This window comes from Eurypyga helias, unplaced genomic scaffold, assembly GCF_000690775.1.
Source record: "Eurypyga helias isolate BGI_N326 unplaced genomic scaffold, ASM69077v1 scaffold19172, whole genome shotgun sequence".
Classification (NCBI taxonomy): Eukaryota; Metazoa; Chordata; class Aves; order Eurypygiformes; family Eurypygidae; genus Eurypyga; species Eurypyga helias.
In genome coordinates this window covers 1-22516 of record NW_010235587.1, presented here as the reverse complement: position 1 = coordinate 22516, position 22516 = coordinate 1, and the positions used below count along the sequence as shown (strand labels likewise).

The window sequence follows — 22516 nt, the reverse complement described above, 5'->3', positions numbered from 1 at the left end:
AGGCTGTTTTGCATGAGGTGAGTTAGTCTCACCCTTGTTCAGCTTCAAGTACACACGTAAGTGACCGGAAAGGTAAATACGTTCAGGTGTTTGTAGCACCTTAGAGGAGCTGTACAGGAAAACAATTTCAGCAAGAACTGCCCTTCCCAACACCAAGGAGTTGTACATCTTGATGTTAACACATGTTCCATTCCAATTGTGAGTTTTCCATACAGTGTTATGTGGGAAGGAGGCAGGTGAGGTGTGTGAAGGTGTCAACTTGAAAAGACAGAATTAAGAAAACTGCCAAAAAATAATTTCCTTCGGCTTTATCCAGCAGCATTGCCAAGAGGAAAATGGAATTCTAGGTTTGGCTCTGGTTCTGTATCATCTGTGTTTTAGGAATAAACAGCTGCAGTTCTTAGTTCAGCAGTCTTAAAGGGGAAAAAGCTGTTTACTAGAACTTTACGAGTCCTGATCTTAGGAAGTGTCGAGGCTGACTTTGGGAAATGAACAGCTGCTCTTTCAGGGCTGGGCAGTGTTACACGAGTGCCACCTGCTGCTCGAAGTAGTACTGTCCCCACCTTCAGATGTTACTTGGGAAGATGGACTGGTGTCCTTTAGGCCCCAGCATCCCTAGTAGACCTGCACCTGTAGGGCAGAGCTAGAGCCTGCCCTTCTCCCGGTACAGTACTGGTCCTGGGGCTGCTCTTACCAGAACTGCCTCTGGCAGTCATTCATATCCTTCCAGCTTACAGGAGCCAGGGAAGTGAAAAGGAACATAGATCAAAACCCATCCATCCTGCTTAAGTTAGGAACTTGGAGCCCTGTCTATGCTCTGGGTTTAGGGAAAATGGGATTGGCTGGCACCAAGCACAGGTATGCAAGTGTCAGTTCTGTGCATGGCCAGCCTGCCCTTGCCGCCTCAAGGCGGCTGACCTTCTTCTTGGAGAACACAGTCAAATGTGGCCCGTAGGGGACTGGTTTGCAGGTCAGGGATACCTCTGCTCTTGCCCTGAGGCTGCTTTTGTGAAGAGCTAAGGCCATAATGTGTATATATATATATCCCCCACACCAAGAAAAATAAGGGAAGCTGATGAGGGCGAGGCGCCTTAGCCCTCTAGCACTGTGTGTGTGACGCGCCCGTAACTCAGACTGCGCAAAGGTAGTACGCGGACAGCAGCTGCAGCAGTAACTTTATTTTTGACTTAAGTGCCAGTTAATAAGCTAGTCTGTGATTAATCAGTTACAAATTGTAATGGGGAGGACACACACTCAGTTGGGAAACAAATGATCCCTAGAGTCAGCTAGCTTAATCTCACACCGTCAGCGTAACACTGCTGGTGTCCGACGACAGTCACACTGTTCTCAGAGGGTACCCGCAGCAGGCCTGGCCTTTTGGGGACCTGAGCCCCATCTTACTGTGGTGAAGGGGCTCAGGCAAGCTCTGGCTTTAAAGCAGTAGGACAGCCGGGTGCTTAGCTGCATTCTGCACCTCAGGGTGCTGCTGAACATGCCTGCACAGGACAGCCGTGTCAAAGATAAAAACCCTCTAGTTCTCATCTGAACAAATCGGCTCTTCAGCAATGAGGGAAATTCAACCCATATTTCAAGATTAAAGATCTGAGCAACAGTAATTCCAACTCAATGAAACACAGAGAATCACATGAATACCTAACTTCTTACCTTAAAACATTACTATTTAAACAATTTGAATTATTAGGTACGGATTTATGCAGAGAAAGGAGCTGCAGTTATCCAAACTACCTTTGTAATGCTCACAACAGGCCTGATTGGAATCCTGCAGGTAAACTGTAACTGTTTATGCCAGAGGAAGGTGATGGCTTGGCTGTTCCAACCTCCACTAATAATAATTATAGCAAACAAGTGGGTAATCTGAATGACAAGTTATTTCCAGGGCGGTGCAAGCTCGGAAAGAAAACCCCCACGTTGCTGGGATTACACACCACCCTTCGAGAGGAGCAGAGAGCAGTTTAAATATCCCTCAGCGAAAAGCCCTATCAGTTCTGCACCCTGCTGGCCTCTGAACTGCACCAGCTTGAAGCATTCAGGCGGCAGGGGGGCGCGGTGGGTGCCGGGGCAGCGCCAGCGCCTTAATGCATCTGTCCGAGTCCTACCATTTGCAGTAAAACCAGGGTTCTGTCTCTTCCCAGGCATCACGTTTCTGTTCCTCATCGTGGCGGTTATTCTGCAGCCACTTTGCATCTTCCAGTGTGTTCAAATATGGTTTAGATGTACTTGTTCCGTGCAGGAAGCTCAGGGAAGTCTTCCGGTAACAGAGCATGAACGCGGCAGATGGGGCAGGTACTTGAGTGTTGCTTAAGCCACGTTCGGATGCACTGCAGGAACGGGGAAAAGGCTGGTGAGGAAACCAAGGTTGGTATAAAGGGTTCAGCTTAACTACTGTACTAATTGCCTGGGGTGGGTGAGCGCCTTCCCAGCACGCTCTCTGCTGCTGAACTTCAGCTAGAAAACTCTTCCCTGGTTCTGACACTGCGCTGATGGATCCACCCTGGCACCTACTCAGCAGCAGCAACCCGACACGGGGAAGAGGTACCAGGTGGTTTTAACACACGTGCAACTGTCCAGTGGCAAACGCTGGGCTGACAGTGAATTTCAGTTAAAAAATCTAAAAACTGGAAAGATTCTGACGCAGTAAGACTGTACCTACAGCAACTCTTGGTGTACAGGTATGTAAAAGATCACCGTGTGCTGATCTTGAAGCGCTGAAGGGTCAGAGGGGATCAGAAGGTGGAACAAGAGTGTAACTGTTGGTAAGCGTCTGCATAGAAGTGCCAAGAAACGCCCCTTCCTTACCTGTGTGTGAAAGCGATGCCCACACTCCAGTTCACACCAGTCTCTGCTCAGCTCGTCGTGACATATTGTGCAGGGATCATCACTGGAGGCCTACACATAAAGCGTTAAGTTACCTGAAAGCTACCAACAAGTAAGCTAATAACTCCTAATAAGTCAATAACCTTACTGATTTTAAGCAAATATATTTCAACTTTTGTACAGAAAATGAACAAGCCAGTTATTTTTCCCAGCAAGACTGACTATTTCCTGTCTTGTCATAAGCACATGGCAACTTCACGTTCCTCAAAAGAGCGGAGAACTTACCGCATAGTCTAGTTTTTTCCATTTAGATTTAGGTGTTGCTCCAACATTTCCCCACGGCTGGAGGTTTGGCTGCGGGGCACTTCTGCTCGAGGTGTTTTTCAGCGCAGGTCTTGCCTTGGGCGGGCTGGGCACGTTTTCTTCTGCAGGTACTTCCCGACTTCGAGTTCCAGTCTGCACTGGCAAAGCAGAGGATACAGACTTCAGCAGTCTCCCCGTTGAAGGTGGTGCCTGGACAGGTACGGGAAAAGAATGTCGAGTGAGTTTGCATTTCAGAGCTTGACAGCAAAGGGTAGTTCAACTGCGCTGCACCGTTTCTGTCAGAGACACAGAGCGGAGAAGGCAGCAGCGGCGCGCAGCACAGCACCTGATTCTGCTGGTCCAGAATGAGTTCTGTCACTCTGCTGAGAATTTCGTCTGAGCTCAAGCCTGACAACGTATTCCCGTTTCTTCTTTGAAAGTCTTTTATGAAGCTAGCCAAGTCCAAGCTGGAGGGACAGAAAGGACACCATTACTGGCTGGTTAAGCTGCAGCTTCCACATCTGACTCACAGGGGTACAGCCTTTACGACATGACCCTTCTCCAATGAAGTGTGGTACCTGCTGCCAATGCCCCTTGATAAACCAGGACCGGCTACCTTAACTGTAAAAAACCCCCAAACAGTGCAATAGCAGGAGTCCTTCTGTTTGCTGGTGGTTCTGACAAAAAGACCCCAAACATGTAAGTTGGCACTGTAGGTCTATTGCCCTAAGGAACATCTCAGTGAGTGGAAGGGGAAGGAGGGGAACTGACACTGTTCCCATTGGGAAATAGAAGATGTCTACTAAGAAATCAATTCTTTTTGGCACTTTACAGTACCTGAAGGGGCCTACAAGGAAGCTGGGGGGCTCTTTTTACAAGGGCCTGTAGTGACAGGACAAGGGGTAACGGGTTTAAATTGAAAGTGGGGAGGTTTAGATATCAGGAAGAAGTTCTTCCCAGAGAGGGTGGTGAGGCACTGGAACAGGTTGCCCAGAGAAGCTGTGGATGCCCCATCCCTGGAAGTGTTCAAGGCCAGGCTGGATGAGGCTTTGAGCAACCTGGTCTAGTGGAAGGGGTCCCTGCCCATGGCAGGGGGGGTGGAACTAGATGGTCTTTAAGGGCCCTTCCAACCCAAACCATTCTGTGAGTCTGTGATTGACCATAGGATGTCCAGCACTTCTGCTGCCCCCATAACACGTTAAATCACACACCTGCTGTAGTTGGGGAATATGGTCTGCAGACACGCAACGTCGCTTTCAAATGCTTCTGGAAGCTTTTTGTTGTTCGGCAGTCCCGGAGGCCTCAGCTGTGCGGCAGAGTCACCTTGGGGGTTCTGATTTGGCTGGACACTATTACTTCCAGAAGCCCTTGATGGGCAAGTGGCTGAAACTTTATCGGAATACGATCCTTCCAGAGGCCTAGAGTGTGTTTTCGCTGCCCCACCGCTTGCAGGGTGAGACTGAGAATTTGCATGTGCTGGCTTAACCTCGGCCTGCGTACTGAGCGAAGCATGTGTTGGACCACGATCTTCACAAGTTGAAATTGCAGGAAGCGAGTCAGGATGTGCGGATGCAGAGGAACATGCGATGACAGCTGGATCACTGACTGTTGGTTTGCCTTGCTTTGTCTAGGAAATAAACAGATTTCACAGGAAAAACAGTGAGTAAACAGAGCAGGACTCTCAAGCGTTTGCAGCATGAACCGTGACACGTTTGGTCACGCTAAGGAACTGGAGGACCGTATCAGTTGACGGTAACTTGCTGTACTGCAGTAAAGCTGTCGCCCAAAGGTGCTCTTCAGTAACTACTATGGACAGACGGCCTGTTTGAAACAGGGTTAGACAGGGGAGCAACCTGTTCCTTTTACCTGGCTCTGCTAAGGAGTGCAGGGCTGTCGGCAGCTCTAAGGTGTAAAGTACAACTTGAGGTGGGTGGTAGAAACAGAACTGCCAGCGATTTGAGAATACAAAATTCACTGCTTTTAACCACGTGTAATTTTTTTTTTTTTTAAACAAATACGTTTTCATCCTGAAAAACTGGGAGCTGACATGATCCAGGAAGACTTTTTGCACTGATGACTTCTCTTCCATAAATGGCAAGAACTCCTTAGAATAAGTTTAGTTGTTTGACCCCCCAACTGCTACTTGTTTCAGAACTTGACTGCTCTAGGAAGGTTGCTTTCTGACCGAACTTGAAGTCTACATTTCTTTGTAGTCAAACCTGCTGGTTCTTGTTCTGTGTTCTTCAGTGCTGAAGTGATGGTTTACCTTCTCTATAAAGGTGTTTAATCAATGAACAGAATTTATTAAATGGGGAGAAAAAGGATTTTCATGAAGTCTTTTTCATTTTGGACTCGGTATTTGCCTACGGAAGTCTTCTCAAAGCTGAAAGACTTGTGGTTCTCTCTCCCAACAGGTTACTCTGTTTTTACTGCAGTAATACAGGATACCAAATGCAGAACCAGAGTCTCAAAAGCCGCTCTATCCCTGCCTGTAAACTGACAGTGACCTCAGGACAGTAACTCAGTCACCTGCGTGTTCTTAAAGAGTTCTGTGCCAGCAAGGAGAAACGAAACAACTGGAAAAAAAGTGGGGAAGAACAGGTGTGCAGGAGAGCCTAAGTGTAACTGTTAGTTGTGTTAAATCTGGAAAAACTGTAGTAACCATCATAAATACAGAGTATTAGAGCTGAGCCTCAAATCACGATTACACCAAAACCAAACAAGATTAAAACCCGTGACATTCTGCAGAGGATAATTATTAAAAAAAGGTAGTGTGGCATCTTTGGGGGATCCAGGGATTTCATTTGTCTGCGTGCTATGACTGCGTTTTACATACTGGGTCAATTCCCTTATTTTGAGAGATGATCAGACCCTCTTTTCCATACTCCAAACAGTCCCTGCCCCAGCAGTTCCCGAGTGCTGTTTGTCTCCAGGACGGCATCAGCGCTCTGCCCTGCTCTCAGTTTCACCGCCAGCGCGTGGTGGCAGGCAGGTCGGCCCCGCTGCTGCAGGGGGCCTGGCTGTAAGCGCCTCACGCGTCTGCCCACCACCACGTCAGCCGACAGTTCCCGGGGTACTGACTCGGGCTGCCTTCATCCCTGCACCGGGAATGATCGATCGCAGGGTTGGGGAGCAACTGCCAGCACTTGAGCAAAGCCTCTGCGAACTGCTGTCCCAGGAGAAAATTGTTTTAAATGGTATTTATCTGGGACATAGTCGCTACAGATGCGTCTCCATAAAAGGCTATGCTCCATCCAGTTTGTAACAGGACTGGAAGTAGATTTTGGTACCCGTAATCAGTCACATGTGTTGGCACCACGGAGCCTTGTCCCTGTGCATTTTGGCGCTACAGGAAAGTCGTGACAGGCGATGACATCAGTCCTAATTCAGACAGAACACGAAGCATTCCGAAGTTAACCTCCAACAGCTGAAGCCTCTCAGCGGACTTGAGGATGTGCTTCTCGCTGCACTCCATCGCACTGATGTGCGGTCACCCCTTCCTTTGGAGCACTGACTGGGCACACGGAGAGCCACATCGCGTTGCGTTCGAGGCTACGTATTCACGTTCCTTACGTAGACACCCCACAGGGGACAGGTGTGCCCATGCAGACTTCAAGAACTCATAACCAGCTACATCAGACACATACCGACACACTGGGAGGAGAAGGAGGATCCAGGGTTTCCCTTTTAGTGAGGCAGTTCCGTACGCCATTTTCCACCATCTGAATTTTTTCTTCATACTCAGCCTGTAGAAGGAACCCAAATTATCCTCCACATCAACTAAAGCTCACTCTTCATTTAAAATGGCATTAACACAACTGCTTTTTTCCGAAACACCGGTGATACCGGGCCTTTCAAACGGAGACGCGAGGCTGCCCTCTGCTATAGTAAAACATCTGTATTTAAGGACTTGCACTGAAGCTTGAAAAGGTTCGGGAAACCCTTACTCCCACCCCACATCTGTGCAATACTGACTCCTTGGTTACTCCACTGCAGTGACAGGACAAGGGGTAACGGGCTTAAATTGAAAGTGGGGAGGTTTAGATTAGATGTCAGGGAAGAAGTTCTTCCCAGAGAGGGTGGTGAGGCACTGGAACAGGTTGCCCAGAGAAGCTGTGGATGCCCCATCCCTGGAAGTGTTCAAGGCCAGACTGGATGTGGCTTTGAGCAACCTGGTCTAGTGGAAGGTGTCCCTGCCCATGGCAGGGGGGGTGGAACTAGATGGTCTGTAAGGTCCCTTCCAACCCAACCCGTTCTGTGATTATGAAATCTCAGACGAGACATTTTACATCTTAGCTTTCCATAGGGAGTTTCTGTTGCTTTTACAGAAGCTGCATGGATTTCTGAAGTTCAAAAAATAGAAAAAAAACAAAAGGCCAGACTTGTTGCTGTGGGAACCAATTTTGAAGCAAGCGTATAAAAGACAGATTTTTGCCTTTATAAAACTGAAATTATTAATTTTAACCATACTTAAATAATCTGGACTTAATTCTAGCTATTTCTTTTGTAATTAAAAAACATGCAGTTCAGTAATTGGAGAGAAATTACGGCTTACCTCTACTTTTTGCAGCTGTTTCTTTACATTTGAAACAAATGTTTCCCAGGAATCAATCTCCGATTTCAGCTTCGGTGCTGCTGAAGCTGAGCTGCTGAAGTACACAAGATTTTCAGTGAAACACTAACACTGCCAGTTATTTTTGTTTAAGTTTTGGTACCGCAGTTCCTTCCCCTACCAACTAAATCACAGTTAAAGACTTTGAGCAAATTTAACTTGAAATCAGTTAAATTCCTGGTACTTCGATCCCACTTGGTCTTAGAATTGGACTCCTCAATGTAAATTGGTATTTTGCAGCAACATAAAGCCAGGGAAAGGGAACAGAGTTTTAAAGCTGGTAACACCAAGGGCTAAATAGTTCCTTGTAAGGAAGAAAACAGTGTTGTCGCATGCCCAGCAGTTTTGTTTGCGCTCTTTTCTCTTTACATTGCAGCCCTTTCCCAGTAATACCATGCAGGAATAACTGGAATGTTCCCAGTAGCCTGATCTTGCCCAGCTAAGAAAGAGTAAGACAAGAAGGTTTTTCCTGCTGAAGTATCACACATCTTGGTACCTTAAGACTAAGAAGAAATTCAGCTTTGGGAAAGCTGCATGTAACTGTTCCGTTTCTACACGCCTTCCGGGCTAGCAGCCCTCTGCGAGCACAACAAGCTCATCCAGTTACGGGACCGCGACTGAACGTCCTGGCATTATCTGCGTTCGGCAACCAGCAGTACCGAGATCTCTGGTGTGAACTCCGTACCTGCTGCACGCCTTCAGCGTCTTGAGATTTGTTTCTGCATTGGCAGCGATGCCATTTAGCTTGCATACTTCCATTTCCTTCCAGTTTTGGAGTACTGATATCTGTAACAAAACGTAACTGTGTAAACAATAAACCAAAACCAAACCACCCAGAAGACAAAACCCCAACAAGTGTGGTAAAAGCAGTGCTGTGGCACAAGGAATAAAACCTCGAAACAGATTTAATAAGCATCTGAATCAACAGTTTGATGATACCACACACACAGAGTTCCTACAGTGAGGAATTTCAAGTGGAATTAACAGCCCTGGCAGGCCTTTGGGAGGATAAAAAGGCTCTGTTCACTTTAACTGACATGAGAAAGCTTCCATACATGTTCCATTTGCAACTTACATATATATATAGGATTAAAATATATACACACACACACATATACACTTAAAGTGATTAAGGCAGCCTTTGAAACAGTGCACGGATAAAGACTAATGTGGACCAACAATCTCATCGTTTTATAAAATCCTACTGCAGATGAGACAGCCTTCAAGCCCTTCCTTAGGAGGAATTGTTCCTGACATTCTAAGCATTTCCAGCAGAAAACATACTGGTTTAGAAAACATCTTTATGTTTATCAGCACCCTCCTCCTTTCAGTGAAAGACGAACAGCAGTTGGTGCATTCTGAGGCTACCCGATACAGAAGCAGCTATATAGTCACTATGACGTACTCTTCACAAGGCATTTTTTATGTTCCTATGGCTAATTCTTACTAATGGAATCTATTCATCAGAAGGATAAGTATGAAACTGTTGAATTTTGTTTGGACCAGTAGTATGTGCCCCAAATTCTGTGTGCTTTTAATGCTGGTTAATAATTACAATAACAATCATAATAATAGAATTACAGAATGGTTTGGGTTGGAAGGGACCTTAAAGACCATCCATTTCCAACCTCCCTGCCATGGGCAGGGACACCTTCCACTAGACCAGGTTGCTCAAAGCCTCATCCAGCCTGGCCTTGAAAATTATAATAACAGTAATAATAATAATAATCCTTGATGATGTGCAAAGATCTGTGGGACTTGTCATGAACAGCACCTGTCAGTACTGGGTTAACACTTCTGATATATAGGCTCATGAAAAGTTTTACATGCTGTTTAAAAAGTAACTTGTTAGGTAGGACTTCACCAGTTATCTTCCCCACCCACTGTCAGCACCAGCGATCCAAGCTCCAGCAAAAGTGGTTTAAGATTTTTTTTGGTCTGTACCTCTGCTTTAACAGCTCTTTTCACACACTCCTGGCAGTCATCTTGACTCTTTGTTATAAGCTCTTCCAATTTGACTTTCTCGTTAGCAAACTTATTACTGTGAAATAAAAACAAGTTAAACATATGAATAAGATTTACAACAGAACAGCCTTTAAAATTTAAGGCATTTTAGAGGTTTTCTACAGCTATTACTTCTCCCTTCTTGGGAACAGCGTCCCCATTTACACCGCACAGCTCGCGCTTTCAGGTGTAGGGTCACGCTCGTGTAGCCACGCTGCTGGCGCCACGGACACGACCCTGGGATTTCTCGGCCACCTTTCACCACACAACCTACAGGAAAGCCTACGGGAGTCTGGCAGCTGCAGTCGGGGCAAGTGCGACTGTTCTGAGCCTAACCACGTAAGAAGAACGTCTTTAAAAATGAAACCCTGAGTTGGTTACATGCAAACGAGTAACTTTCACGCATTTTGGCAGCCTTGTGCACGTTTAAACGCCTGAGCGTGTGGCGATCTAAAGCCACATACAACATCTCAGTATCCCTGCAACCACACCCAACTGCCAACCTGTGTTCTACAACACTGTCTCATGCAGCCAAGGGAAATGCATGAGAGTATTTGAAAAGCCAGACTTTCGTGATGCTAAATACCTAAAAGAAAAGAATATGTACTTAGGATAGGTAAAAATAAACTAACTAGGGATAAGATGCAGAGGTTAAAGCGCTTGTCTTTTCTAAGCCTTCACCCAGAGTGACAAGTCAGGAGAAAAAAGTAAGTATTGCTGAAAGCCACAGGAGTTTTACCTGGTCTCGAGATACGTATTTAGGTGTACATTATACTGCTTGTCCTTCTCATTGATGCTCTTCGAATACCTAGGGTCAGCAAACATACATTAAGCTTGTTCTGAAAAACGTTCCATGACTCGTCCCTCTATAACCACAGTGACAACCTGTGTGTTTTACATGCAGTGTAAATGCTCTAAGTGCATTGAAATGTATTCCTGATTTAGCAGTAACTAATACAAAAGTGGGCCCATGATTTTTCAAGAGAGATTTGGACCAGGCTACTCAATCCAACAGCATTCAAGGACAGAAGTCTTCTCAGGTCTGTAAACTGAGAAAAAACATTAAAAACACAACACTAATTATCCAGTCAGATTAGCAAAATATATTGCTAGGTCAGTTCCATCAGTTATCTGGAAGCTATTTTCAATGTTTCCCTGTAACTTGCAAAAAATCAGAACGCAAAAGTGGACAGTACAGATTTCCGCCCATTACCAGGGCAGAACGTCCAGCTGGTTACGCAGCCAGTCACCAGGGTGCCTAAAGATTTCCAGGGTCTTCAGAATGTTTCGGGAGAAGCTCCCGATAAGACTTTAGCAAGGGACACGCAATTTACTTCTCATTACGTCAGCGACACAATCCCAGGGATGTTTGCTGGCTATGGCAGAAGCTGACTGAAGCCGGTCCTGGCTCCTCCGTAGCCAGGAGAGCTCGCTGCCAGGGGAGCAGCTGGGTGTGCTGCACGCAGGGTCACGCTGGGATTCGTACATTAGTATTGTTTAGTTCCATGGAAAACCCTGCAGATTTCTGGTTTAGGGTGAATGACGGCTAAAAAAATCTCGCAACAGATACATGCGATTATGTGGCTCTTGTAGTTTTACTTGGATCTGAGAAATGAGTGACAGGGCTAGAAGAGAAGGAAACGGGCACCCTGGGACGGCCCTCAGACAGGCTGGGTGGCGGAGCAGACTAAGAGCGTTTAAGGAAAACGGATGCAGACCAGGGTTCGGTGGGGTCGACAGTACAACAGAAGAAGGGGGAATGAAAATGGAAGTGGGAATTTAACGCTAAACCCGAGGAAGCAGTGTCTGTCACGAAGGAGAAAAGTGGAAAAGTGGAAAAGCAGCACGTATCTAAAGGATTCTGGAAAATACAGAAAGATAGCGAAGGGGTGGTATTTGTTAATTAGGTTAAATAATGTTTTATGTACATCCTATTAATAGCAGCTCTAAGCCAAGAATTGCATTTAACTCATCTCAGAATGACATCATCAGGGCAGGAAGTTTGAGCTTTCGCACTGCATACATCACGGAAGCAAGAGATACTGAAACTCATCGTAGTCTGTCAGAAATAACTGTGCTTACTGCTGCTTTAGAAAAAAATAAGCAAAGGGAAAGTAAAGTAAGTGTGTGTCTCAGCCTAGTACCTGTCGTTGGTATCTCTATGCTTTTTAGCAGTGTTCCTTAGCGCTTTCAAGTTCTCTTGATTTTCTTTTTTCTCCTGTTGCCATTTTTTCACTTGTACTTCTAAGTCCTGATGAAACCAATCCAGTTCACTCTTTGATATCTAACAGCAGAAAATCAGAAGGCATTATTTCCTAAAATACTATTTTATTCCAGCATTTATTCCTCATTTACGTGGCTGGCTTCAGAATACGTGCAGCCCTGTTTTGCAGTCAGCTTAAAGAAACCCAGTTCCCGTGCCACGTACGAATACACACTGAAATCCAGCCCAAAACCCTGCCCAGAACCAGCGTTGATGCTGTTGTTTCCATACTAACAACCGGGAGCTCACAGCGCGTAACCGAGCAAGCCGGCAGCGAATCCTATGGCTGCCGGAACTGCTTAGAAAAACCAAAGTAGCATCAGTGCACCCTTGGGAACAGCGGAAGTGCCTAAGACGCCAGCGGACAAGCTCGTCCAGCCTGCATACAGCCGTGCTTTCAGCTCCAAGCTTTTTGAGCTCGGAGCTTTACCCAATATTCATACAGAAACACGGATGTGAGGCTCCGCCACCCCGTGCAGGGAAATTGGCCAGGCTGCTTGCAGCCCGTGGTAAAGCTACAACTCTCGAGCTGCAGTACAGGAGCTTACCCCAACACACCACGAGACTGAATGGCAGGCCTCATTCTTACTAAAGAGTCAAGAGGGGGTGTGGGGAATGATGGCTTTGGTCTCACCCAAATTATTAATTTTTTGGATGGAACAATTCTTTTCCATGTAGACAAACAGGCAGCCTTTGGCACCTACAGCTTTCGCTATACAATAATCCAGTCCAAGTGACAACAGGCTGATCGTGTCGTCTGGGGACTCCTCTTCCTGCCAGACGCTTCCAAGGAAACACGGCCCATGAACAAGCCAACACGTCAGGAAGGAGGAAAGACTCAGCAGCACAGAGCTCTCTTTCTTGAGCTGAACCACAACCCAGTACCTGACCGCTAGATGGAGGCCACAGATTCCTGCGTGTTCCCGAAGGCTTGAAGGACGATGACGCAGGACAAGGCGAGGTCTGCTGCGTGCGTTACACGTGCAGCAACGAGGACCGCTTGTCAGGTTTCCAGAACACGGTTGTCAATCACCCCCAACCTTCCCAGCCACTGCAGTCTGTCTCACCGCTGCACGGATAAAGACGTTACCTCAGTCTCTTCAACGTTTCTTTTCAGGAGCTCTTTCAAAGCACTGGTTTCCGCTGAGCTTCGGCTTTGTAACTGCTCGTATTTTTCCTGTGCTTCTTTAAGTTGTTCTTGTAACACCTGATGCTCCTTTTCCACGCGTAGAATATCTCCCTGAAAGTCAGCGTTACGACACCCAATCTCACCTCGGTCACCCCAGGGAGCAAACGTGACTAAATGGAAGGGCGTGGTGGCGGCTGAGATTCCAAACCTTGAGCGTGGTTGGGGTGGGGTGGTTGGGTGGTTTGGGGCCGGGGGTGTTTAAGGTAAAAGTTGTATAACAGTTTCAATCCAGCTCAGGAAATGAACATTCATGTCTGAGCCTCAAGGGGCATATGACGAGGTCGCAGGCCACGTTTTCTCACTTTTATCTCCTTGTACAGACAAAGGCTACCACAGTCTGAGCTGTCTGTATGCCCACATGGCGTATTTACAGCAAACCTCAAGAATTTTAGGGAAGAAGTACTAAATTTCTCTAAGACTTACTCTGACATCTGAACAGCTACAGAACGAAGCTCCAAAAACTTCTGGTTTTGGGCTTATGTGAAGTTTCCAAGAAAAACAACACAGAATACAGCCCAACATTAACGGGGGAGAGAACCACCACCACCCCACCCAAAAAAAAAAAACCAAAAAAAAAACCACAAAACCCACAGCCACCAGCCACACACACCACCAAACAAACCAAAAATACCCTTTAAGACATGTAATTTTCCTAGAACCTTTATCTTTTCACTACTAAAATTTTGGGCATTCCATTAACATTCTTCATGAAAAATACAAATAAATCTGCAGGTAACTTACTTGTTGCATTTCAAATGGATGAAAAGGCAAGGTATTAGTTTCCCTATCAGCTACTTCCTGATTTACCTGAAATTAAAAAAAAAAAAAATCATTGGTCAGTTAAAAAGCTTTCCAGTTTATGCATGCCAGCAGTAGGTCAGCTCTGTTTCAGACCTTTTGCACCTAACCTACAATTTTACAAATCCAGAGACATTATGAAGTAGGTCTGGCTACAGTGGAAAAAGAAACTCTGCAAGTGTTTCTGAAATGGGCTTCAACCTATAATGAAAACACCTTTTTTTTTGGTAGTGATCTTTCCGTGGTTTAATTGGCCACGACGCATTTCTATTGCAAATGGTTCTCAGTCTTTAAACACAGCCGTGTTCCAAATGTCTGAAAACCGAAGACTTGCAAAGCCAGTGCGTGGCGGCTCGCTGCGGAGCTGTCCCGTGGCTCCTCCCAGACTAAAGATCTGCTACGTAAGTGCCTCTGCTCAGAAGGGACAAGACTCGAGGACCTTCAGAGTCCCTGCTTAGTTTCCTCTAACACCACCCTGTCAAGGCCTTACTGAGTCCTGTGTCCAGCTGTGGAACGCACAACATCAGAAGGATATAGACCGGTTGGAGAGAATCCAGAAGAGCACCACGAAGACGTTCCAAGGGCTGGGGCACCTCTGCTATGGGGACAGGCTGAGAGAGTTGGGCTTGTTCAGCCTGGAGAAGAGAAGGCTCCAGGAAGACCTTATAGCACCTTCCAGTACCTGAAGGGGCTACAAGGAAGCTGGGGGGGACTTTTTACAAGGGCCTGTAGTGACAGGACAAGGGGTAATGGGTTTAAATTGAAAGTGGGGAGGTTTAGATTGGATATCAGGAAGAAGTTCTTCCCAGAGAGGGTGGTGAGGCACTGGAAGAGGTTGCCCAGAGAAGCTGTGGATGCCCCATCCCTGGAAGGGTTCAAGGCCAGGCTGGATGAGGCTTTGAGCAACCTGGTCTAGTGGAAGGGGTCCCTGCCCATGGCAGGGGGGGTGGAACTAGATGATCTCTAAGGTCCTTTCCAACCCAAACCATCCTGGGATCCTATGAAATAACTGCAGGTTAAAATCTAATCGTGGAACTTAAAGATCCAGTTTATGATGCTGCTACTCTTACAGTCTGCTAAAAATCACAGTCAGATGATGTTAAGTGCCTTGCTCTACCCCAGTTTTGCAAACAAAGATGTCTGTTGCCTAGTGCTCCTTTGATCTCTGCTACCAGAATTCACTAAATTGGAAAGCACTGCCGCTTCTGTTATCTCTTTGTTGCACGTAGTCAAGAACCAAACAGAAATCCTGCTGTGAAATCCCTGTCAGCCAGGTGGCAAAATTCACCTGCCAAGACTGACGGGAAACTAACCTTCAGCAACCGCCCAGCCAAGACTTAAAGTGAGGGGAAGCTTTGTACACAAAAGTAGTTTGAAAAAGCCCCACGTTAATAGTTTCCTAATTGAGAGCAATAATGAAGAGACAGCTATGTACCTTAGAGCTATAGACAGCTATTCATTCCTCCCTTAACGACAAGAAGCGAAGGAAGATAAGGAACTCCTCCCTGGCAGTCCCTCTCGCACACTGGATCATCTCTTACAAATGGGTGCGTGAAACTGCCACATCCGTAACGCTGAAAACCCGGTACCTTAATCCAAGGTGTTTTCTGTCAAAAACACGCATATGGCCACTGTCTCCTCCTGTTAACTGAGGTGTCTTTTATTTAACCCGTGGTGTATGCCGATCTCATTGTGGGACACCATTAGGGAGCGAGTGCTCCAGCCCTTCCTCATGCCCTGCCCCTTTCCAGGTGTTCAGCAACGCTTCCTCTGCCTGTAGGACCAAACTGTCAGGGTTTTGTACTTCAGGAGGGAAAAGGAAACGTGAGGGAGTGTGCCCCCTGACCGCACCCTGCAGCTGGGCTGCCACTGTAAGACCCCGAGGGAAGCAGCAGCCAGCAGCTGTCGGAAGGTACAAACTCTCCAGATCCTCCCGCGCCATGAAAGTTAAAACAAATCACTGAACTAAAGGCCAAAAGAAAAATGATGACTCAGAAGGACCTTCCTTAACCGCTGAAGTGAAGTTTAAACCGATGCACACCAGCTCCCCCCTCAGATCCTGTGCCGAAAGCTCTGCCAAAGTTTCAGGCAGAACAAAACCCAGTGACCATCGCTCTAATGAATTAGAGATGAGAAGCTGGAGCAGTTGGACAAAGCGTCAGCAACTTGCTCTGCAACCTCTAAGGAACTTCCCAGTCTGATAAACACCTCAGTATCTTCTAATTTGTGGCCTTTTTTTGGGAGATAACCCCTAGAGAACGCTAAATACCACCTCTAAAATCCCTTACATCCAGGTGACTGGAAGTATCATTTGAATATTTTCTCTTGAAAGTCTATACGGCCTCTGACCCTTTGGGAAGTCTCAACAAAATCACCCAAAAAGTTGAATTTTCCAGTGCTCGCCACTGTCATCACTTCAAGGCTCTCAAACGACTGTTCCATTGTAACTCCTTACCTGAACAGCTATCATCCTTGTATGGGGATTGTTTTTCACTAGAGGGCTACCTCCTCTTTCTTTTTCCGTCTTCTTAATAACCTGCGTACCACATCCGGCTTCCCTCGTACCATTTGCAACGGCACTACCGGCTTCATCAGGCACGTTACCTGAGTTCCTTGGCTGGCACAGAGGGTCTTCATAACTTTGTGTTTCAGCCGGCGTAAGCCTGCTGAAGACGCGCTTTTTCTTTGAAACTGCTGATTCATCGTTATCTGGATGAGCTACGCCATCAGCATAAATATAACTGGGTTGCTTGGCAACATTTGAAACGAGAGGCAATTGAGAGGGCACTGGCAGCATGCTTCCGTATTGATAACCCCAGGACGTCGGGGGCAAAAATATACCAGGATTCTTCGAATCAAAGCACTTCAGTAAAATGCCTGAAAAAGGTGACTCGTTTCCTATGGCGTCAATACTCTGACCATGCAACGAACGCAGCGGTTTACGTGAAGCGGGAAAAGACCAGGGCAGATAGGGTGGAGTCTTATAACTTGCTACTCTAAAGTCAGTAGATGTTGACATACGGGGTTGCGTAGGGTAAGACAGCGGTTTGAATTCCTTAGCAGCTGGGTTTAACTGTAGCTTGTTCTGGGAAGATTTTTCTTGAGTATCACAGACTACACCCCTTTCTTCTTCATTATTTCCGGTCTCATTTCTGTTTGTACCTTCTTCAATGAGGACCGCATGCTTTTTTAAGCCAATAAGATTATCCACCATAATGAAACGAAGGGATTTCAGAAGAAAAGATTTCAGACCACCTTCATCTTCTATAATCTTTCGAGCCTCTTCAGGGAAATGTTCATATTCCCCAACTAGTAATTTATTATTTATTTCCATAGGGCCATGTTGTTCCAAAATTTGAGAGAAATATCTAAAAAAAAAAAAAAGCTGCTGTTATTAATCAAGGTTTTCACATGTAATTCTAAACTTGTATTTCACAACAATACTCAGAGAAAAGAACCTGCAGGACTACTGAGGAACAATCATTTGGAAGACGATATTCTAGCCAAGCTTAAGATCTTTGTAATACTCCTGCTTATCCACGTCTTACTAAAAGCATGCCACTATTTCAAAGCATTATTGCGTATCTTTACGTACGTCCCGGCATATACCAGACCACCAGGACTCAGATTTTGGACTTCATACAGTATGTTATAAAACTCATCAAATACTACTGGACGCTTTAAAACTGCTATGCACAGAAATGCATACGTACTCATACAGGCTCTCACAGGTTTGATCTGGCTTATTATCCAAAAGATAACTGTTACACATTGAAATGTCACAGAGCGCTTCAAATTCCTCTAGTGGCCCCCGAAGATATTCTGGGATTACAAACGGTTCATAAGGATTTGTGAAATCTCTGTAGCATTAAATAAAAAAAAGAAAGAAACAGGGCTTATGAACAATAAATTCTTGTCTCTGGGAGTCACGGTACTTTTCACATACACTGACAACAGCCCACTGTCTTGTAACTACACAGTGCTGAAATACACACCGATAGCAAACGTTTTTCTACCAAGCGGAAGAAACAGCATCCCAAAATTACTTAACAGTGCAGAAGAAAATTTATAATCTCGGTGCAATCTTAGGCTAAGATTTGATGCTTTTCTATTAGAAGCATAACTATACAACCAATATTATTGCTCAACAGGCCTGAAGAGTGTTCAGTCTTGCTCCCCTGTGCAGACCCACCCAAGGCTGGTTAAAACCCAGTCAAGCTAATCACATAGAGACAGTTTTAACAAAGAAATTAAGTAATTAAGCACAGGTGCTTTGTTAGACAAAAGGAAGCTAATGGGTAGAAACTGTTTGCTCTAGTTAAACCCTTAACAGTACATCTTGAAGTCTGTCCCAGAATTGTGCAAGACAGAAACGGCAGAGAAGTGATTACAGAGAGGGTGACCTGAAGAAGACCCTGAAACGGCAACAGGAATTGGAACCAGAAAAGAAGAATGCAGCTGAGACAGGGATTGTAATGGTCTTTGATAAACGATGAACTTTGGGGACCGAAAGGCTGAGTGGAAATACACAAAGACTTCGGACCTTATGCAATGGGTATTGACTGAATGGTATATAAACTGTGGGAGAGCTTGGGCCTTTTGCCATGCACTGAGGTGGTGGCCCAACTCTGAGTTGTTAGTAAAGCAAACCTAGTGGTACCCACGCCTGGCATGCACCTCGAACATACGGCGTGGATGGCGAAGTTCAGTTGTGACTGATGGAGTATGTACAGATTTATCAGCTAATTCCTTGCTACAGTAAAATGGAACATGGAGCAAGATATCACTTGAGAGAACAGCTTTTGGCCTGGAAGAGGTATTGGGCTACAGCCTGGCAACGACGTGGTTACTTTTCACATTGTTATGATCTTTAAATTTTGAATACCCCGCACACCTGTCCTGAGGTGTGAAGCAGAGAGGTAATGGCTCCCTACCAGCTCATATCAAACACGCTTAGATGGTTACCCAGACTTGGTGTGTCTAAAACCCTGACTTCTCTGGGACCTGCAGAACGCTTCGGAGCTTGGGCAATAAAAGCAAAGATGCGTGATGGTACTTACAGAGTATTTTCTTCTATAAATATCTTATCTTCTTCTCGTGGTGCTGTACTAACGCCACTGGATAATACTAAAATAGACTAATTAAAAACAGATTATTATTTTTTTTAATCTCACAAAAGTATATGCAATATGACCCGCTGCAAAGACTATAAGTAACTTATTCACACTGAACCTCGTCCTGTAACAATGTTCAGGTACGATCCATGAACTGCAAAACTCAAGTACAATTACCAGTACCGAGCCACATTGAGAAAGTTAATTTAAAATTACTCATTTCTTTTTCAGAAAAAGAAACTGGGATATTCAACCCAGCTTTTCCCTCTTCTTTTTTTTTTTTTTACCAATTTCATCAAAATCGTAGATATGCCTGATTTTCCACTGAGTTCGGATGACAAAAACCCAACACTACATCTTCACTTTGTTAAACCATTTCTGTAACTTCTCTGTGCTGACCTGCACATCAGCAGGCTTTCAAGGAAGCTCTTCCTTCGCATTTGAGGGTCTTCAAGCTTTAGTAGTTTTACTACAAGGTAAGCCTGAGTTACCCCTAAGTTCCACATGGTTTGAATGTGACACCCATTATCCTTATTATGTTCACCAGTACAAATGTTTTAGTTGTATTTTAATTTTTATTATCTAATAATTTTAGAAATGCACAGACTTGTATAAATACATCCAAGTCAGAAAAAGAAAAACCTGACTGATGAGAATAGGAAAAATCTTAAGTTTGCTCTTCAAATTCTAGTAAAATTATAAAAAGGCAGGGACGTGGAGGAAACAAAGATCCTATCTAAGCTGTCAATAAAGCAAAATCCTAGAAAAGCAGGACAAAACACAGTTTAAGCTTCAGGTAGGATATTATTCCTAGCAAAATATATAAAATACTAAACCACCACTAACATCTTTCTGAGCAATAAATGGAACACTTACATCTTCAGTCAAAAATTATGAGAAAAACCAGTTAAAGACATCATTTCAGATCTATTCCATGAGCTGTAAGGACCTTTCTTTCTCAAAACGACTGGTAAAGTGTCCTTCTCCAAGCCTGCAATTTGTCAGTGCACAATGAAATCGAGCATAAAGTATTAATTAGACATACAGTACAGCGACTGCACTTCACAGGTGGTTTTCTCATTTTCCATGTGGGTAATTAAGATCAAAACAGTCATTCAGCATGAAGACAGTCGACAGACTGAAGGTTTTGGTATCCAGTCAGAGCCACAGTTATTCATAAATAATTTTTTTCCAAGTTTAGAAATAGCTTTTATACTGACAAATCCATAATTCATCAAAACAAAACTGTATTAATTGAGTCTTAACAGCATTATTCTACTTCAGGAACAAACTACTTCAATAATGAGGCTCCACAAGGTCTTTAGGAAAACAGTCTCTATGCATCTGAACTTCAGCAACTCTAAAGAAAACTATTTGTAGTAAGCAGCTAAAAATTTACTGACCTTTGAGTCTTTTGAGTTCTTCTTCCTGTTTTTGTTTTTAACTTTGATACCATTAGTCTGAAACAGAAAAAAAAAAAAAAGAAATCACTGGGGTTTCTTCCAGCAGAATAAAATTATGCTGCATTTCCAAAGCCAGTATGCAAATTTTAAGAAATTTCATATTAAAATTCTCATTCTGGTTTAACCAGCATGATTTGCAAGGTTAAGCATAAAATCTTCCCCCTATCCACTCTATCCCCAGCTGGAAAACACAAAAAGAAGCTGGGCTTTGCAAGACACTCTCCATTTTGCTCCTCTTCATCATTTCCCTCTTTTAAAAACAGAATATTCTACCATTTTAGCATTCCAGCTGCTTATTCATTACCTACAGCTGAAACTGCACATTTAAGCAGCTGTGACATCCCACACACCACAGTTTCATGTGGGGAACACGAAGAAGCAAACAACTGCCACATGTTCCGGTCACTTCGATTTTCTAAGATATGCAGTGATGAGAGAACTAAAAATGCATCTTCCTTTTTAATAGGGCTGTAATTACATATTAGCATAACTCTACTGTGACTGTAGATTAATCTAACTCTACTAACAGTAACTTCCCAACAGTTTACTTCAGGATATAAGTAACACTGAAACAGGAGTTGGTTTATTCTAATGGGTTTCATCTCATTCTTGCATTTCCAATTCATTAAATGAAAAGGCAAAGCATTTCACATCTTATTATGTTATATATTAATTAATTCACTCTCAAGATGTATTCTGTATCAAAAGTAAATCTTGGGTTTGTACAGATAAATTATCTGCAGGCTAGAAAAATTTTAAATGAGAGTGCCTCAAACACATAATTAACCAAAATACACTTCTGGCAGTTAGAAGAGACTTTCATGAAGATACTAATCAAAAAGTGCTTCAGAATGATGTACAGTGATGGGATGAATCTGAAAAGCATCTATAAACTGGAATGAGCAAACTATGTCCAGCACCTCAAATTTACTTTGCTTATGAGCAGAACAAACGGCAAATTCCTGGCCAAACCATTTAATGACAGCTGAAGGTAAAGCTGGGTTATGCCACCTTCCCACCTGCTGCCTCGGACTGTAAAATGTATGGTCAGTGTCCCAGACAAGGCAGATGCAAGTCAAGCACAGTCAGGAAAGGATCCCGCTTCAAGTTCAGCTGACAGGGTAAATACGCAGATACGGCGGTTCGCAAGAGTCTCTCTGTTTGCAAATTGCGCACTTCTTATTTTTTGAATTCCCCAAAGATACTTTTAGAGACTTTTTTGAAAGTTAACACCACACGGCTATTATCAAGTAATATGGAAATGCCATTCCCATGCACCTTATTTGCCTGGCTTTCCCTATCCGAAGGAGGTGATAGAGCACATCAGTGCTCCCTCGTCCGCTTCACTACAGCTCCCTTATCCGCGTCGTTGAAATGCTCATAATCTCGAAGGTATCTTGTCATTTGTGTTTTAACTGAAGAGAAACATCCTAAACGAGTATTTTACTGACAAAAGTTTAGGAAAAATGGTGCGCAGTCTTCAAACGCTTTAGTAAAATGGGGTTTTTTTTTGGGGAGGGGAAAAATAAAAAAAAAAGTCAACCTCTGATCAGGTCTGAAGGATGATGATGTAACATAAACGAAGAGATGCACGTCTATTGCCTTCTGCACATTTTTAAAACAGCACACTCACACTTGTTGCTGAGCTTATACCAAAGAGGCACTGAGTTCACTTACCGATATATTTTCATTTCCCTGCTTCTTTAATATAATGGTAGGGTCATCTATTGAAAGGACAACAAAGTCACATTCTTAAATGGAAATAGCAGTATTTTACGTAACTTGTATTTGTGAGCTATGAAATTACAGTAATAATTATTATAGCCCTTTATCAAATACCACCAAAGCAGAATCTTTATGCTTAAACATGGATGACGGCATCGAGTGCACCCTCAGCAGGTTTGCTGCCAACACCGAGCTGTGTGGCGTGGTCGA

The 22516-nt window shown here is 44.4% G+C and overlaps 1 protein-coding gene across 1 annotated transcript; it reads right to left on the bottom strand.

Annotated features, from left to right (window-relative positions):
• Positions 1 to 2228: 2228 nt before the first annotated feature.
• LOC104505291 (E3 ubiquitin-protein ligase TTC3-like) lies at positions 2229 to 22305 on the bottom strand (the record flags this gene model as incomplete). Its single annotated transcript, XM_010146811.1, has 18 exons — positions 2229 to 2339; positions 2818 to 2907; positions 3121 to 3348; positions 3485 to 3605; positions 4350 to 4765; positions 6786 to 6884; positions 7694 to 7787; positions 8436 to 8536; positions 9695 to 9791; positions 10494 to 10562; positions 11899 to 12038; positions 13108 to 13257; positions 13948 to 14013; positions 16460 to 17372; positions 17718 to 17864; positions 19065 to 19141; positions 20522 to 20578; positions 22259 to 22305. Coding segments are annotated over 18 exons (3023 nt in total), but the record flags the coding sequence as incomplete, so codon positions are not given.
• Positions 22306 to 22516: the final 211 nt, after the last annotated feature.